Source organism: Salvelinus alpinus, chromosome 28 (assembly GCF_045679555.1).
Source record: "Salvelinus alpinus chromosome 28, SLU_Salpinus.1, whole genome shotgun sequence".
NCBI lineage: Eukaryota > Metazoa > Chordata > Actinopteri > Salmoniformes > Salmonidae > Salvelinus > Salvelinus alpinus.
Window position 1 is genome coordinate 45,070,024 of NC_092113.1, and position 13,000 is coordinate 45,083,023.

At 41.6% G+C, this 13,000-nt stretch overlaps 1 protein-coding gene across 3 annotated transcripts in view; it reads left to right on the plus strand.

The window, feature by feature from the left end:
* Positions 1 to 8,135: 8,135 nt before the first annotated feature.
* Positions 8,136 to 13,000, plus strand: part of tafazzin (tafazzin, phospholipid-lysophospholipid transacylase) — a 45,854-nt gene continuing 40,989 nt past the window's right edge. Inside the window, exons 1-2 of one of the 3 annotated variants that reach the window (XM_071373272.1) lie at positions 8,136 to 8,372; positions 8,808 to 8,945. In XM_071373272.1, coding sequence (XP_071229373.1) covers positions 8,837 to 8,945 — 109 coding nt within the window. In that variant the 5' untranslated portion in view covers positions 8,136 to 8,372; positions 8,808 to 8,836. The remainder of the gene's footprint in view (positions 8,373 to 8,807; positions 8,946 to 13,000) is intronic. The other 2 variants (XM_071373273.1, XM_071373274.1) reach the window with 2 other exon arrangements.

A 13,000-nucleotide genomic window follows, 5' to 3' on the forward strand; every position in this document is an offset into this window, starting at 1 on the left:
GATTATATTTCTACCTTTATGGTTTGCTAGGAGTGGGCCACAGCTATATTCTAGATTGTATTTCTACCTTTATGGTTTGCTAGGAGTGGGCCACAGCTATATTCTAGATTATGTTTCTACCTTTATGGTTTGCTAGGAGTAGGCCACAGCTATATTCCAGATTGTATTTCTACCTTTATGGTTTGCTAGGAGTAGGCCACAGCTATATTCTAGATTATATTTCTACCTTTATGGTTTGCTAGGAGTAGGCCACAGCTATATTCTAGATTGTATTTCTACCTTTATGGTTTGCTAGGAGTGGGCCACAGCTATATTCTAGATTGTATTTCTACCTTTATGGTTTGCTAGGAGTGGGCCACAGCTATATTCTAGATTGTATTTCTACCTGTATGGTTTGCTAGGAGTAGGCCACAGCTATATTCTAGATTATATTTCTACCTTTATGGTTTGCTAGGAGTGGGCCACAGCTATATTCTAGATTGTATTTCTACCTTTATGGTTTGCTAGGAGTGGGCCACAGCTATATTCTAGATTATATTTCTACCTTTATGGTTTGCTAGGAGTAGGCCACAGCTATATTCTAGATTATATTTCTACCTTTATGGTTTGCTAGGAGTGGGCCACAGCTATATTCTAGATTGTATTTCTACCTTTATGGTTTGCTAGGAGTAGGCCACAGCTATATTCTAGATTGTATTTCTACCTTTATGGTTTGCTAGGAGTGGGGCACAGCTATATTCTAGATTGTATTTCTACCTTTATGGTTTGCTAGGAGTGGGCCACAGCTATATTCTAGATTGTATTTCTACCTGTATGGTTTGCTAGGAGTAGGCCACAGCTATATTCTAGATTGTATTTCTACCTTTATGGTTTGCTAGGAGTAGGCCACAGCTATATTCTAGAATGTATTTCTACCTTTATGGTTTGCTAGGAGTAGGCCACAGCTATATTCTAGATTGTATTTCTACCTTTATGGTTTGCTAGGAGTAGGCCACAGCTATATTCCAGATTGTATTTCTACCTTTATGGTTTGCTAGGAGTGGGCCACAGCTATATTCTAGATTGTATTTCTACCTTTATGGTTTGCTAGGAGTGGGCCACAGCTATATTCTAGATTATATTTCTACCTTTATGGTTTGCTAGGAGTGGGCCACAGCTATATTCTAGATTGTATTTATACCTTTATGGTTTGCTAGGAGTGGGCCACAGCTATATTCTAGATTATATTTCTACCTTTATGGTTTGCTAGGAGTGGGCCACAGCTATATTCTAGATTGTATTTCTACCTTTATGGTTTGCTAGGAGTAGGCCACAGCTATATTCTAGATTGTATTTCTACCTTCATGGTTTGCTAGGAGTAGGCCACAGCTATATTCTAGATTGTATTTCTACCTTTATGGTTTGCTAGGAGTGGGCCACAGCTATATTCTAGATTATATTTCTACCTTTATGGTTTGCTAGGAGTGGGCCACAGCTATATTCTAGATTATATTTCTACCTTTATGGTTTGCTAGGAGTGGGCCACAGCTATATTCTAGATTATATTTCTACCTTTATGGTATGCTAGGAGTGGGCCACAGCTATATTCTAGATTATATTTCTACCTTTATGGTTTGCTAGGAGTGGGCCACAGCTATATTCTAGATTATATTTCTACCTTTATGGTTTGCTAGGAGTAGGCCACAGCTATATTCTAGATTGTATTTCTACCTTTATGGTATGCTAGGAGTGGGCCACAGCTATATTCTAGATTGTATTTCTACCTTTATGGTTTGCTAGGAGTGGGCCACAGCTATATTCTAGATTGTATTTCTACCTTTATGGTTTGCTAGGAGTAGGCCACAGCTATATTCTAGATTGTATTTCTACCTTTATGGTTTGCTAGGAGTAGGCCACAGCTATATTCTAGATTGTATTTCTACCTTTATGGTTTGCTAGGAGTGGGCCACAGCTATATTCTAGATTGTATTTCTACCTTTATGGTTTGCTAGGAGTAGGCCACAGCTATATTCTAGATTGTATTTCTACCTTTATGGTGTGCTAGGAGTGGGCCACAGCTATATTCTAGATTGTATTTCTACCTTTATGGTTTGCTAGGAGTGGGCCACAGCTATATTCTAGATTATATTTCTACCTTTATGGTTTGCTAGGAGTAGGCCACAGCTATATTCTAGATTGTATTTCTACCTTTATGGTTTGCTAGGAGTGGGCCACAGCTATATTCTAGATTATATTTCTACCTTTATGGTTTGCTAGGAGTAGGCCACAGCTATATTCTAGATTGTATTTCTACCTTTATGGTTTGCTAGGAGTGGGTTAGCTGGTCCTGGATCTTATGGGGAACTTCTAGGATTCAAGAAGTTTATTCTGTCTCTGTGCTGGAGGCTGCGGGAAGATTTTTGGGGGAGGAGGTGCTGCGATTTGTTTCACAGACAGACGGCTACATCAGTCCGCTAATACAGGACTAATAAAGGCTCAGTATTCATATATATTTGTATTCTCATCTTTCAGGGGGTGCTGCAGCACCCTCGGCACTCCTAATATGAGGTCCAAAGCTGCCATAATTACAATTCAATATAAATAAATTAGCAAGGAAATACAAAAATACTGACTAAAATGTATTCATTTTCTCTTTATATCTACAATAATTGTTCAATTACAAACTTTAAAACTTTAATTATTTTATATAATTACTCATTTATATATTTCTGTATTTCTACCTCCCATATGATAATGAGGGGGTGTAAATCAAACGTCTATGAGTGGTATCTACCACACCATTGGTTGATCAATGTCACGGCGCGTAGTTCGACTGCTTTTGCACCACCTATGTGAAGCTAGCCACAATAACGATTAGCCAGAACACAATAGTAGAATTTGCTGTTCACCTTCAAAATGAAAGTCCTGCATTGAAACTGACGCAAACAGTACCAATAGTGGAATGATGCCATATTTTAACTGGATAATGCTGAGCACGGTTGGAATGCTGTTATATATATATATATTTAATCAGTTGAAATTACACTGTGCTTCTACACCTGCATTACTAGCTGTTTGGGGTTTTAGGCTGGGTGTCTGTACAGCACTTCGAGATATTAGCTGATGTACGAAGGGCTATATAAAATAAAATTGATTGATTGATTGATTAAGACGTCAGCATTCCATTGGGTCATACTGTATGCATGGTAAACCCTTGCTTATGGCTCTTGGACCCATGAAATGTTCATAACTGTGAAGGGTTTACACAAATATTAGCATCGTATCTCTGATTACAGGACTTTAACATCACTGTGAAATGAGCCACATTAGCTCACCAGCCAATAGGCTGAAAAGTGAAGTGATTTCACACAGTCAAAGTCCTGCAATAAGAGTTATGACGCTTATATGAACTCTTCACAGTTGTGTTCAGTTGGTGTCACTGAATAGGCTGATACCCCATTTCTATTGATCCACAATCCATAGGTGAGGTGAAATACAGTGAAATATAAGTATCCCCCAATGCAACTTAGGAAGTCTAATACATCCACAATGCGATTTCAACTGATTTATCCTTCTTTTTCAAATCAACAAATGTTTGTATTTTGTTGAATTTATTGAAAACTTGTTAAGCATTATCTTTTGCTTATCTTAATACTTATTTTCCACCATAATTTGCAAATAAATTCATAAAAAATCCTACAATGTGATTTTCTGGATTTTTTTTCTCATTTTGTCTGTCATAGTTGAAGTGTACCTATGATGAAAATTACAGGCCTCTCTCATCTTTTTAAGTGGGAGAACTTGCACAATTGGTGGCTGACTAAATACCTTTTTGCCGCACTGTATGTATGTCTATATAGGTATGTGTATGTATATATATGTATATAAGTCGCTCTGGATAAGAGCGTCTGCTAAATGACTAAAATGTAAAATGTAAAATGTATATGTATGTGTATATAGGTATGTGTATGTATATATATGTATATGGATATTTATATTTACCCAAAAAGATATGGGTGATTGGAAATGATACAGACAATTACATTGATGGAAGCAACCATCTGTCCTCAATATAAAGCTGATTCACCCCTAAAATGTAAAATAAAAAATAAATAAAATAACACATGTTGGATGTCAGCGCGATAGGCCTCGAACTGCCTGCCCCAGAGGGATCTTTACCTGGTTTTACCAACGGCAACACCACCGCACCTTTCAACCCAGCAGGTATTACCCCAGTCCTCCACTACTTATTATACAACCCTAACACTCCTTCCAACACACTGTCCAATGCATGCTTAAACACCACATAACACACCCTATCTACTCCAGGAGCAGTCCGCCTGCAGCCCTCCAGCATCATCATCTCAAAAATAGAGAACTCTGCATCCATAGCTTCTCCTGACTTTTTTTTTAAACGTTTCCCTACGTCTCCTCTTACTCTCATCACACAGGAACTCACATCTATGAACCGCTGCAAACGCATCACCAAGGACATCTGCCTTTTCTTTACTTGATACAGCTGTGACATTTCATTTTTTTTTTTACATTTTCCAAACCGCACCGATTTCAGTCCCTGTACCAATAGTGGAGCAAAATTCCTGCTGGCCATGCCTCCCTTCTCTCTGTCTTAATCATTCTTCTGGCCATGTCTCCCTTCTGTCTGTGTTAATCATTCTTCTGGCCATGTCTCCCTTCTGTCTGTCTTAATCATTCTTCTAGGCCACGTCTCTGTTCATCTAATACTCCATGAGAATCCTTTCTGTAAAGCCATTCTTAGGTACAGCTATATCCCTTTCCTGCACCACATTTGAGCACTCATCTGTCCACCATGCACCACCTGCCGTCTTCCTCCCCCCAACACCATGCACCGCCTGCCGTCTTCCTCCCCCCAACACCATGCACCTCCTGCCGTCTTCCTCCCCCCAACACCATGCACCGCCTGACGTCTTCCTCCCCCCAACACCATGCACCGCCTGCCGTCTTCCTCCCCCCAACACCATGCACCGCCTGCCGTCTTCCTCCCCCCAACACCATGCACCGCCTGCCGTCTTCCTCCCCCAACACCATGCACCGCCTGCCGTCTTCCTCCCCCCAACACCATGCACCGCCTGCCGTCTTCCTCCCCCCAACACCATGCACCGCCTGCCGTCTTCCTCCCCCCAACACCATGCACCGCCTGCCGTCTTCCTCCCCCAACACCATGCACCGCCTGCCGTCTTCCTCCCCCCAACACCATGCACCGCCTGCCGTCTTCCTCCCCCCAACACCATGCACCGCCTGCCGTCTCCCTCCCCCCAACACCATGCACCGCCTGCCGTCTTCCTCCCCCCAACACCATGCACCGCCTGCCGTCTTCCTCCCCCCAACACCATGCACCGCCTGCCGTCTTCCTCCCCCCAACACCATGCACCGCCTGCCGTCTTCCTCCCCCCAACACCATGCACCGCCTGCCGTCTTCCTCCCCCCAACACCATGCACCGCCTGCCGTCTTCCTCCCCCCAACACCATGCACCGCCTGCCGTCTCCCTCCCCCCAACACCATGCACCGCCTGCCGTCTTCCTCCCCCCAACACCATGCACCGCCTGCCGTCTTCCTCCCCCCGACACCATGCACCGCCTGCCGTCTTCCTCCCCCCGACACCATGCACCGCCTGCCGTCTTCCTCCCCCCGACACCATGCACCTCCTGCCGTCTTCCTCCCCCCGACACCATGCACCGCCTGCCGTCTTCCTCCCCCCAACACCATGCACCGCCTGCCGTCTTCCTCCCCCCAACACCATGCACCGCCTGCCGTCTTCCTCCCCCCAACACCATGCACCGCCTGCCGTCTTCCTCCCCCCAACACCATGCACCACCTGCCGTCTTCCTCCCCCCAACACCATGCCCCACCTGCCGTCTTCCTCCCCCCAAACTCAATGGAACAGTCACATTTAACACACACTAATCCTGTTATCCATAAATTCTTCAACTATACTCCCATTGTTGCCGTTATGCGTACTTCTCCAGAGTTCATTATGGGCATTAAAATCACCACACCATATTACCTTCCTACCCGTCCTATCAATCCCTTCTAACTGCTAAGATGAGAGGTTTGCAGGGGTAATATAAATGAACTATTACAATGTTATCCCTAATTCTACACATTCCACTTCTTGAATATCCAGTACTCTCTACGCAATCTCCTCTTTTTGGGGGGGGGGGGGGGTGCTAATATAAAACATGACCTTTAAACTTTTATACTGAACGCATACTGGCATTGATCAACCAATGGTGTGTTAGATACCACCCAAATAGGTTTGCTTGACACCCCCTCATTATCCTGTTTGAGGAAGAAATACATAAATAAATAAATGAAGAAATAATATAAATGAATAGAAAGAAAGGGATAAATTGTTATTTATGTGTGCAATCATTCATCCATGTATTTATTTATATGTGCTTTTATTTTTATATTTATGTGTCTATATTTTTATTCATTAATTTAATTGTAATTACGGAGGTTTTGGTCCTCCATTTCCTGAGTCTTTGGCTGGAGGAGCTTTCAAAGGACACTGACTGCTCTCACCTTTAGCATACTTACATCATTAACCAGCGTGAAACGCTCTTCCTCCCATCATGCATTTCACCCATACCAGAAGTCTAGAGGTGGAGCTCAGTATTTATACCATGAGCGTCATGGCAGCAGCTTTAAGACTTCTGGCTTTTCTGATTTAGCCTACAAAATAAAGGTCTGCGGTAAAACGTTATGTGTATGATACGAAATCAATCATTTTTGCAGCTTTGCATAGTGCATGTTAAAATAACATTACAAAATGAAAACTACATCAGGGAAAAATCTAAACTAAAGAGAATGACTACCTTATAGAATGTATATATGGTGTCATCTCATAGTGCTCTGAGTAATAGTGCTGCTGACCTTTAACTGGGGTCAAACAGCTTAATTAAAATAGGGTGCTTGGACATTATACTGTACAAATATAGCACTGTACAGGAAAAACGATTATTTTTTATAATATAAATGTATTGTAGGAAATACTCAGTAGGGTCTGTAGAATGTATACTGTATGGTGTGATTCGCATTGTGGCCAATGGAATGGGAGGAGTAAATGGCCTGCAACATATTATTCAGGGTGGCAGGTAGCCTGGTGGTTAGAGCGTTGGATAAGTAACCGAGAGGTTGCAAGATTGCATCCCTGAGCTGACCAGGTAAAAATCTGTCGTTCTGCCCCTGAACAAGGCAGTTAACCCACTGTTCCTAGGCTGTCATTGAAAATAAGAATTTGTTCTTAACTGACTTGCCTAGTTAAAGGCAAAATATATATATATTTAAATGGAACGAGTAAATGGCCTGCAACACTCCGTATTATTCAGGGCCCTATGAAATGACACCACATATAGATACTACAGACCCTATTTTTACTGCGGCAGCCACAATGGTTTTTGCTCTATAAGCCAATATGTATTCCATATACAGTGATTCGCACTGGATAATTTATTTGACATTGTAAAATGTTTTAAAACCCACATTTAATACAAATGTCACTTAAATATGAATCATTGTTCATTTGTAGACAATTATTTTTCATATATCATGAATAGATACAGGTTATTGACACGTTTCTACTATTACGTGGGGGACTTTTATTTGAAACGTTTCCGAAATTCCGTGACCTGGAAGTACCTTTTCCAGTGTTGGTGACGAGCCACTGATCTTGATAACGCATAGTTTCTAAACCCTGAGGCGCAAAATCACAAGGCTTCCGGTAACGCTGGCGCAACAGGCCACACAGACCAGGCCGGGTTAGAGAAGTCAATGAGATTAGTGAAACATTCTTAATTAGTTGTTCATTTTCTGAAAATCTAAAGGCACAACCTAGATTCGAGTTAATGTCTTAAGTAGTTTAACATGTTATTCCTCCAACCTCATGAAAGTGACAAACTGACACGTTATCATTTTCGTCAAAAACAACTTTATATCAAAGGAGTGCCTCTGATTTGCGGCACGCACATGCGCAGTTAGGCGCCTGGCGACCCTTAGACCAGATTACTTGATTCTGCGCAGCATTTTGCTCTCTAACGTCGCCATTACATCGCCTACAAGCGTGATCGGGGATTTCTATTGGAGAAGCAGTTTCGGACTATCTTCATACTGTACTGTCTTTGATTATATATCAGTGGTGGAGATGGAATGAGGGGAAATGAAGGAACAGACGTCGTTTTAAAGCATCAATGAGTAGATGGAAGAAACACACACAACAACCATTTGTTTACATCGATTCAGAAATGTCGCTTAAATTCGTTAGAGGTAATGAACTACAGCTCCCACAAACCATAGCAGAATTAGCATTTTTCCGGGTTCTTCGAACGTGCTAGTTATCAGCTGAAAGCATAAGGTGAGGATGGGACTTAACTTTGATCACAAGTCATTACTAGGCTGAGAAAAACAGTACAGACTTGGTATAAAACCGTCATATGAAACAAGTTCCGTGTATTAAACTGCTTTTGAGTGTTGTTTTTTTTAAGCTTCCACCTGGCAAAAAGTAGTCATTTTTTACTTGGGACGGGAAGCTAGCTAGCAGAGACAACATGTGGAAAGCTGTGTTCTGTTGACAAACCAAACAACCAAAATCCATGAGTCTATGCCAATGATGTATGATCTATGCATGCAATACTTTTACTCTATTCAATACTGCAAATGATTCCGCTAGTTATTTATAGCTTCCATTCTGCAGTGCTGAGAGTAGCTCATCTATACTGTCTGCTAGTTATGGTTATAAGATCGACCCGTGGTATGTTTCTCTGTTCTCTGACCTGTGTGTGTGCGCCAGGTGGATGTGTGTTCCGTTGGTGAGCAGCGATGCCCCTGGAGGTGAAATGGCCGTTCCCACAGTGCCCGCAGCTGGCCTGGAAGGTGACCAGCACCCTGGTCATGGGCGTTGTGGGCTCGTACAGCTACTTCTGGACCAGTGAGTCACCACACACACTAGGGCTGCACGATTTGGACAAAATATAAACATGTTTTTTTGGGGCTAGATATTGCAATTATGAATTGCGATTTTCAAAGGCTTGGGTTAAACTTGGTAAAATTAAGTGTCAGGATAGAGAACATCTTCTACAATGAGATCAGATGAATGAATAAATCAAATGTTATTTGTCACATGAGCCGAATACAACAGGTGTTGTAGACCTTACAGTGAAATGCCGAATACAACAGGTGTAGTAGACCTTACAGTGAAATGCCGAATACAACAGGTGTTGTAGACCTTACAGTGAAATGCCGAATACAACAGGTGTAGTAGACCTTACAGTGAAATGCTGAATACAACAGGTGTAGTAGACCTCACAGTGAAATGCTGAATACAACAGGTGTAGTAGACCTTACAGTGAAATGCTGAATACAACAGGTGTAGTAGACTTCACAGTGAAATGCTGAATACAACAGGTGTAGTAGACCTCACAGTGAAATGCCGAATACAACAGGTGTAGTAGACCTTACAGTGAAATGCTGAATACAACAGGTATAGTAGACCTCACAGTGAAATGCTGAATACAACAGGTGTAGTAGACCTCACAGTGAAATGCTGAGTACAACAGGTGTAGTAGACCTTACAGTGAAATTCCCGAATACAACAGGTGTAGTAGACCTTACAGTGAAATGCTGAATACAACAGGTGTAGTAGACCTTACAGTGAAATGCTGAATACAACAGGTGTAGTAGACCTCACAGTGAAATGCTGAATACAACAGGTGTAGTAGACCTTACAGTGAAATGCTGAATACAACAGGTGTAGTAGAAATTACAGTGAAATGCTGAATACAACAGGTATAGTAGACCTCACAGTGAAATGCTGAATACAACAGGTGTAGTAGACCTCACAGTGAAATGCCGAATACAACAGGTGTAGTTGACCTTACAGTGAAATGCTGAATACAACAGGTGTAGTAGACCTTACAGTGAAATGCTTACTGTGCTAATTAAATACAAAACCAAATTAAACAAATATTTTCCAACATTGTTATAGGCTTCATATAATAGATATGATTATTACACATACATATTACATTTTAAATGTTTTCATGATCATCAAAATATAGTGTGCTATAAGTGCAGCTGTTATTCATTAACTAATTTATAGCATTATGAGTTCCTATTTCCTATTTGGCCATTTATGAGTTCTTAGTTCTGTTATAATCTCCACCCGGCACAGCCAGAAGAGGACTGGCCACCCCTCATAGCCTGGTTCCTCTCTAGGTTTCTTCCTAGGTTTTGGCCTTTCTAGGGAGTTTTTCCTAGCCACCGTGCTTCTACACCTGCATTACTAGCTGTTTGGGGTTTTAGGCTGGGTGTCTGTACAGCACTTCGAGATATTAGCTGATGTACGAAGGGCTATATAAAATAAAATTGATTGATTGATTGATTAAATAATAATGAATAATAATTTATTCAGGTAGCCATTGGCTGCAGATTGAATAGATTGTGTAATTGTGTGATTGTGTAATTATGTATAAATAGGCTCAATCATTATTATAATGGAAAGTCAAAGTGCCTTAACATGTAACATGTAGCCTACTATGTCCAACACGTTGGAATCTGGTTCAAAGTGCCTTAACATGTAACATGTAGCCTACTATGTCCAACACGTTGGAATCTGCTCCAGTCATTCAACGCGACACATCTTCTCTCTTCGTTGTATTACACAGTGTTGGGATGGCGACGTATGTGTGAGATGGAATCTTGTATCTCCAGCTTTTTGAGTCATCTTCTTGCAGCAGTCTTTGTTGACTGTGTAAACATGTGATAGGTTATAGCCTCTGTGATTTCTATGTGTCTACGGGATTGTTTTTTGGTAGGGCGTTACACTTGAAAACACAGGTCAGTGCCTGTTTAATGTAGATGGCTGGTTGTGGCTGAGGGGCTTTGCTGCTCTTGGGCACTTTCTTTAAAACCATGCAATCGTAACGTAGGGGATGTTTATTCTCCAAATGATTAAGTAGATGTGTTGTCTCGTTTTGCACTCTTGCATTTGGTTGACATGGGTTTTCCTGTAGCTGAAATACTGTCATACCACTGAAGATCTTTCTTTGGCACCAAATCAACGTTCTCGTGAGCAGCACCCATGTTTCTGACACTCACGAGGGAAAGCCACAGAGTTCTTAAACCTCATACTGTACTGTCTTTGGTAAAGCCCTTTTTCTCCTCACTAGCATCTGTTGTGTCTTTGGCTATGCCAGATTAATTGCTATGACATGCTATTCTATAAAATAATTTCTCCGTAATTAATATTACCTGATTGAACTAATCATGTAAATGTAATTAACTAGAGAGGGACACCACAAAATAATATTTATAGAGCTGTTATCTTTCGAATATACTGTTAAAGATTTAGTAATATTTTACATCCATAGCAGTCACATTAATCGTCATTTTATTCAGTCTCATCTGAAAGTGGTAAATCCTTGGTTATCTGCAAGAATCCTGGCTAACAAGTTGAATCAGCAATACAAAATTGGGTTTAATTATTTATTTACTAAATACCTAACTAATCACACAGAATCACACATACACAATTAAATCATAACTTGATTACAAATTGGCCGTCATAAAGGAAAACGTCCCTAGCGGGCGGAATAGATATGACAGCTTGCTACACAAAGGGAAGGGGCTGAGTCTTAGTGAAAGAGCGGGAGACTGGAACATAGGCGAGCTGTGCTGTCGTAAATACAGTATCTTATGCATTCTAAATTACCGCCCATTTAGAAAAGGAAAATGCAATAAATATTTACTCTGAGCTGCGCTTCAGTAGGTTGGTGGTAGATGGAAGACCGTCTTGCCAAACCGAGTCCTCTGTCCTTTGAAGAATGTCTCTGGTGGTCACTGGATACGTTGTAGTAACGTCGTTGTGTAGTAGACGGGATACTCTGACTGTCCTTCCTAACCTGCGTTTGTAGCAGCTGTTGCTAACTCAACGGCTAGGAGGTATCACTTCTGTAGTGAATACGAGTTCAAAGTTCATACCATTGGCAACCAAAGTCCATGCTGATGTTGGCTTAGTTCTGTAGTTATTATCTGAACCATTCTGACATCGGATCGTCATCCTAAATGTACCCGGAACAGGAAGTTATATTTTTGTCAATGGCTTTTATAGTGGAGGGAGAGGGGTTTGTCTGAAAAGTTTATAACCCATGTCTTTTCACAGGGGCGGGCCCCTGGTTGAGCAGAAGCCAAGCTTATGAAAACCCAAATCTCTCATTTGGAAGCTAAAATTACATTTAATCTCTTCACAAATAATTTCATATTCAAACATTTTGAATTAAACAACAATTCCATGTGAATCCGATACCTCTGACGTTTAGACTTTCCACAGTAGAGTTTATGTCATTCTATCATTGATGAGAATGTGTCAGAGGGCAACCGAACGGACATAATATACCTTAGGTACCACCGCATATGTTCAGTTGGTCGGATTACCAGAATATAGTTCATTTTCCCCCAACTTCTGATGTTCCCAGAATCTCTATGTTAACCAATGGGTTTTCTTATGTCACATCAGTTATAGTAGGGAGAGAGAAAAAGGGGGAAAGAGGTATTTATGACTGTCATAAACCTACCCCCAGGCCAACGTCATGACACATCTAACTGAGGTGTAAAGCCCTTTCTCTCCTCACCAGCATCTGAGGTGTAAAAGCCCTTTCTCTCCTCACCAGCATCTAACTGAGGTAAAGCCCTTTCTCTCCTCACCAGCATCTAACTGAGGTAAAGCCCTTTCTCTCCTCACCAGCATCTAACTGAGGTAAAGCCCTTTCTCTCCTCACCAGCATCTAACTGAGGTAAAGCCCTTTCTCTCCTCACCGGCATCTAACTGAGGTGTAAAGCCCTTTCTCTCCTCACCAGCATCTGAGGTGTAAAGCCCTTTCCCTCCTCACCAGCATCTAACTGAGGTGTAAAGCCCTTTTTCTCCTCACCAGCATCTCACTGAGGTGTAAAGCCCTTTTTCTCCTCACCAGCATCTAACTGAGGTGT